The sequence below is a fragment of the Atractosteus spatula genome, chromosome 8 (assembly GCF_055471065.1).
Source record: "Atractosteus spatula isolate fAtrSpa1 chromosome 8, fAtrSpa1.hap1, whole genome shotgun sequence".
NCBI classification, from domain to species: Eukaryota; Metazoa; Chordata; class Actinopteri; order Semionotiformes; family Lepisosteidae; genus Atractosteus; species Atractosteus spatula.
In genome coordinates this window covers 17954834-17961434 of record NC_142713.1, presented here as the reverse complement: position 1 = coordinate 17961434, position 6601 = coordinate 17954834, and the positions used below count along the sequence as shown (strand labels likewise).

At 37.0% G+C, this 6601-nt stretch overlaps 1 protein-coding gene across 1 annotated transcript in view; it reads right to left on the bottom strand.

Annotated features, from left to right (window-relative positions):
* LOC148829235 (fibronectin-like) overlaps nt 1–6601 on the bottom strand; it is a 37049-nt gene that overhangs the window by 6421 nt on the left and 24027 nt on the right. The window contains exons 31-40 of the mRNA XM_088922576.1: nt 6394–6573; nt 5812–5910; nt 5462–5722; nt 4887–5144; nt 4513–4643; nt 2982–3168; nt 1762–1929; nt 1150–1363; nt 469–570; nt 78–157 (exon numbers count right to left, since the gene is read on the bottom strand). Coding sequence (XP_088778702.1) covers nt 78–157; nt 469–570; nt 1150–1363; nt 1762–1929; nt 2982–3168; nt 4513–4643; nt 4887–5144; nt 5462–5722; nt 5812–5910; nt 6394–6573 — 1680 coding nt within the window. The remainder of the gene's footprint in view (nt 1–77; nt 158–468; nt 571–1149; nt 1364–1761; nt 1930–2981; nt 3169–4512; nt 4644–4886; nt 5145–5461; nt 5723–5811; nt 5911–6393; nt 6574–6601) is intronic.

Genomic DNA, 6601 nt, shown 5'->3' with positions numbered 1-6601 from the left:
GTTTCCATTTCACTTTGATTAATAATCAGGACCCTAGCTTTTCAGACCAATTTCTATTCTACATTTTGAAACCTCACCTGGTTTTGTCTTGAATGTGTCTGACCAGTTACTGCTCATCACTTCTTTCCCAGTGTCATCCACAAGAACATACCTTGTCCTAAAGCAGAAATAGCAAATATAGGAAAAAAAACACACTTAACTTCTGCACCTCGTACACAAAACAAACTTTCCTACTAATCTTAGTCTGACATTATTCTTATTACTGTCCTGATTATTCTTCTTACTGTTCTGTTATTTTATTTTTTTCTCCCCTCAGCAGTGAAATCTTAACATTGCTCAGTTTAGCTTAAGGTAAATCTATTGGTAGTGCAAAATAAAAAGCACAATTAACATGTAGCCTATTGTATTGTAAAATAAATTAAAGGCTAAAATGAAGGATCCCATAAAAGTCTGAAAAACGACAATTACCTGTATCCTGTCTCAGGGCGAAGTGGCCCATTGCAGAGATCTCTGGCTGAGATGCATTTCTTGGTGGAGCCCACAATATTGGCTCTAATGTCTGCATTAGTGCTATGACAGGTAAAACGGAATGATTTTACAATAATGACAATATTTAGAAAGTTTCCAGATGGAAGTTTAAGTTCAGGGATAAAACTGAGAATCAAGGAAAACTCAATTTTGAAGTTTCTCTTCACTATTGTATTCCCTAAGTCTTAATATAATTTCCCTGTAGACCAATCCAACACTTAAATCTTAAAAGTAACATTTGTATTTTACTGATCCTATGTATCATTTACTAAAAACCCCCAAAAAACTTAAGCTAGACATTATCATTTTATTATTGTAAAGGAACAAGTAATAGGTTTATTCCATGCTGAAAAAAAGAAGAAAGAGAACACAACGTTTCGGCCGTGGAGCCTTCTTCAGCATGGAATAAACCTATTACTTGTTCCTTTGCAGCCTATGCATGCTGACGCAGCTACCCACCTGAACTTTTACTATTGTATACAGTATATTCAAGTCTTAAGTTTGCAAATTCACAGGACTTTGTACTTTGGATTTTTTTGTTGGTTTTTAAAGATGTTTTTAAGATGTTTCGAAGGATAAAAGGGAAATTGTCTCCTTTAATAATACAAAAAAAATGCTTACTCTCTTTTCTCTGCATTCCTACAGTCTTCCACAGATGACCCACAAAGCTTGGAAGTGTCCCTTTGAAGAAGCCTGCTCTTGTTCATCTTTTGGTAGCAATCATATGGTGAGAGGTTGGATAGAGATACATATGGGCCTAGGCTACCAATATTTGTCTCATTATAAGTCAGGTTTGCAAAAGCTGACACACCCACTGTGAAGTTCTCCTTGAGTACTACAACAGAGAAGCCAAAGAAGGAAAATATAATAAAGATGCATTAAAGACCAAATAAAAATACAAGCATATGAGCATATACACGTACAGTACAGCACATACTGTACTATTTCAATGAAGACATTTAATGAACATGCCACAAATTCAATATTTACTATTTACAATATCTACTGTACATGCTCTAAGTTGTTAGTTCTTAGTTACCCTTACAGATACTAAAGACAAATGTAGGGTCAGACCTCTAATAAATGCAGTGTGATACACTTTTAGCAACAGAGGACAGGATTAATAACTGCACAAACTAATATCATGCCTCTTAGGGAAGTGCACAAACCCAAGGGAATGACATTAGATCAATCAAACAACATGTGCCCTTCAGACTCAAGCACATACTGTACCATTGCTTTCAGCTACCACTAATGCAACTGAGACATTTTTTTGGTATATGGTCTGTATCTGCATAGCAGCTTTCTCAAACACGCCACAGTCAGGCTCCTTCAGCAGGATACTGGAGGTTCTGATAGAAAGGTCTTCATTTGTCAGCAGCTGGGGCTTAAACATTTTAACTAGAATAAAAAAAAGAATCAGTGATGTGACAAACATCAACAAATGAACTGCATTTAAAACAGCGGACTTCTGATGTTAGTGGTTTTGAAATTAAAATGACCAAAGACAAAACTATAAAAAGTAAAGTATACTTCAGGGTTCAGTAGGTAGCAGCTGAAACAAATGTCATTTAGAATAATAATAGTTTTATGTGATCATTTACTATTTTCACATGCTTTTAGACCAAATAATTTTTATGGAAAACATACAGTATCATACAAGCCCAAAGTGGAATTTGACTAGGATCCACCTCCTTTTCCAGACAGTGTCATGGTATTATTAATGACCTTGCTGTACATTCAGGAATAAAACTCATCCAGGGGACAACAACTGCTGCAGACAAGTGTCCGTGGTGTCCCTGGAATCTGGATTAAGAATTCTGGTCTATACAGGTGAGTGCCACCTACTGACCCATCAACACCAATTAGAGGATCAACCAGGTTTTTAATAGAGGTCTCATATCTCAGACCTAATTAGGCTTAACCTCACTTAGCTGATGAGATGTGGCTATAGGCTACAGGGTGGTAATAACTGAAACATGAAACTATACACTACATTACAGCCTCTTGTGTTCACAGTTCATGATGATGAAGTATGACACACGTACAGAGAGAAAACACAAATCTGTGTTTATGATTGAGCAAGAACACTAAACTGCTACAATAACAAAAATGATTTTGCAAGATAAAGTTTGAATTTTGTAGAGAACACTAAGGGAGGATTTTTTTTAAAGAGCTTTTTTTACTTCTAAAAAACATTATATTGAATTACTGTAAGTCTCTGTCCATAATGCCTGAATAAGAACCAAATTATTTTTTACCAACAAAGTTGTTTCTCAGATTTATTTACATAAACATAATTACAGTATGTACAACATAAATTTGAATTACATCAAAAATGCTTTGAATTAAAGAACCAACTGGTATTTAAGTGCCAATAACTGTTTGTATTATAAAGGATTTTAGTAATTATTCCACTTCAGAGGAATATAAACAATGTGACAATACAGTACCTGCATCACTCACAAGTGGTGACTGAAGGACTATGCTTGCTGTGTTGCTTGGCAGTCCCTCCCCAATCTGATTAACTGCAGTAACTGTGATGTTATAAGATGTATCTAGATTCAGGCCATTAATGTACAAGAAAGGGTCTTCTGTCTGATATGTTTTTGGAGGAGAGTTTCCATCCTGCAAATACAGCTGAAAAGAAACACTTTCAGAGTGAAATTCATTACTTTCTGTACTGTATACAGCTGTTCCTGGACTAGTTTCAAGAGCTTGTGTGTCTATGGGAGGGGGCATGAGGTGGTTTTTCATAGCAATTTTATAAAAACATTTTTAAAACAGTCTGGCTTTCAAGCTTCCAATATCTACATAAATAATGAATACAGCATCTTGCAAAAGTATTCAGACCCTTGGTAAGTTTTCACATTTTGTTGCTTTACAAGTAGGATTCATAACACTTTCAAAGTAATAATTATTATGTTTCTTACACAACATACTCCACACATCCAAAGTAAAAGAAGTAAATAGATAATTGATATAGAAGACAAATAAAAAGTAATGAGTGTCTGAGTGAGACAGTAAATATTCAAACTCTTTGCTGTGGCAAACCTAAATTAATCTACAGTATGTGCACAAAATGAATTGAGTGGCATCTGTTATGCGTGATGGTGGTTCACTTGATTTCAGAATAAACACACCTACTATCCCTCATTAAAGCAGTGAATTTCAAGATCCAATCATGAAGACAAAGAAGCATTTAAAGAAATTAATGGATTTGAATGGTCTAAAAACAATTAGAAGGATCCTTAATATTTTGACGCCGATAATTAAGAAGTAGAAGATACCCAAGGAATTGATACATTTGATACATTAAAGAGAGACAATTCCACCTGGCCAGGAAGCACTGTGGTATATTGCTGCTTGGTAATCAAGCTAACAAATAGCTGGCATAGCTTATGCTCAAACCAATCCTACAAGATCTACTGTGATAAATGCAAGACAATTCCTGACGAACTTGAAAACATACTGTACAGTATACTGTAACAGTCCTAACCTTGATTTAATTTGTTTTTGTCTAAGGTAATGTAACAGGAGCCAATGGTAAGAAAATATTAAAGGTCGTTTTTGACCATTAAATAGGATGAAGGATATTTTTTGCTACATTTGCTGGTAACAGATTAGTAGAAATTGTGCATACCAATGAATAGTTTGCCAATGTAACCTCTAAAATTTCTAAGAAAGAGTTTCTGTTGTTTTTCTTTTGCCCTTGTTGATTCTGAAGTCTTCATGAACCAAGTACTACAGACATTAAGGCTTGTTTTTTAACATGCTGGTTACTACTCTACATTATCCATAACCTGTCTTTAGGTTTACCAGGAAGTCCCAGTAAGATACAATGCAGACTACAACCAAAACAGATTAATTTATTTGTTTTGTCTTTGCAATAAACTGCAGACAAGGGTCAGCTACATCTACATCCATATATTATGAAATAACAAAAGGGGGGTTATATTATGAGCATTAGGAAGGGAACCTTACAATGTAGTGCAAGATGTCTCCTTCAGGAAATTCTGGAGGTATCCAAGTAGCAAAGATTGCTCCTGTGTCTGATTCAACCTCAAATACCTCAAGGACTAGTGGAGCGGATGGGAGATTTTTCACAGTGACATCTAGGACATAAAGTTAAACAAATATCTCAAAACTATTATACTATATATATTATAAGAAGGAAAAGAAAGAAATCATTAATACAGTATGAGCTACTACAATATTTCATTTCAATTCTTAAAACCATTACCTCTCAAGAAATAGATGCCTGGTTGTTTAGAATAGATACTATAAGGTGGTACAGCAGCTTCTAGAATGGAAGTTCAGTTTTAAAAGTCTGGAATTAAAGAACAATATTTACTGACCTGGAGTTGTGACGGTAGTGTATCCTGGTTGGCCCTTGGTCCCATTGGTGATGGGGGTCACTGTGATGCTGTAGGTGCTGTTGGGAATGAGGCCTCGCAGCAGGACTGAGTGCTCTTTGGTGTTTACAGTGGAGGAGCTGTTGTCCCCAACTCTGCTGAACTGGATATCATAGCTGGACACTGAGAGAGAGGCTGGACTGGTCCAGTTCACTAGGGCACTGGTGGGACTCATGGCTGTAGCATTCACAGCGAGGGACACTACAGGCACAGGACACAACAACAATATAAAGACCTGAGTATTGAAATTACGTACAGTATGAACTGAATATATACTTGTCATTTAGACACTGCATCGTGTACAAGAATATCTCAGGACTATTGGGTGTTTATATTTACAAGTGGTCTAGTTAATGACTGGTCTGAGGAAAATATTTGTACAATGGTAAATTAAGAGAACAACTGGCTACCTCTAAGAGATTCTGGGTATAAAAGACTCAAAAAGAAAATCTTTGTTTTTCAGCTTGGAATTCATTCTTAGTCTCGGTCAGTGTCAGTCTTCAGGCAATGTCACTTACCTGATGGGGTTGTAACTGTGGTGTATCCTGGTCGCCCTCTAGTCCCGTTGGTGATGGGCGTCACTGTGATGCTATAGGTGCTGTTGGGAAGGAGGCCCTGCAGCAGGACTGACTGCTCTTTGGTGTTTACAGTGGAGGAGCTGTTGTCCCCAACTCTGCTGAACTGGACATCATAGCTGGACACTGAGAGAGAGGCTGGACTGGTCCAGTTCACTAGGGCACTGGTGGGGCTCTGGGCTGTAGCGTTCACAGCAAGGGGCACTAGAGGAACAATGTTCATGCAAATTTTAGATGTTAAAATAATGACAAGTAATTCACTCAAATGTTGGTGCTGAGATCCTCTCACTCACATGGCTCTGTAGTGAAGAAGATCAGTGGGCTGCGCTCCTCAGTACCCAGGGATGTCAGAGCAGAGACAGATACAAGGTACCCTGTATCATCCTTCAGACCTGGAGAAATAAGGGCCCAATCAAAAGTCAGTTATAACAGTTAAATACATCAAACAAACAGTAAAACATGTTAAAATAGTATTCAGGTATTCTAAAAACACCTTATACTTGCATATATTTTTAAAAGCTGCATTTGTTACTAAAGTGACTAATGTTACAGCAACAAAAGTGAGTACTGTTTTCAAATTACAATGGTAATGTTTTGTACAATTACAGTTTATAAATACGGTGACCCATAAGCAGTTTTTCACATGACGCCTTCCAATGAATCCAAAAACTCCAAATATATTGAGCTAATACCCACTGAACCCTGAAGCTTGACAAGAGATGTTTTTTTTAAGAATATCACACGAAGTATGAGAATTTGAACACATGCATATTAAAAAAAAATTAAAAGGTGTTTGTTACTTGTTTGTATCTGACTATTAATAATACCTATTGCTTTTTATTGTGTCAGTTAAGTCCTTTCTTTTTGTTCACTACCTGTCAGGTTCACTCCAAGTGCTGTAGCAGGAAGAGTGAGGTTAGTGCTGGGCTCAGTGCTGCTCACAGGCCTGTAGGAAACTCGGTACCCTGTGACCAGCCCAACGTCCGTCACTGGAGGCTGCCAAGTCACCACAGCCGATGTTGCAGTCTTGTTAGACACGTTGCTGAGGAAGAAAACTAAAAAGAGCAAACAGGATAAGATGGT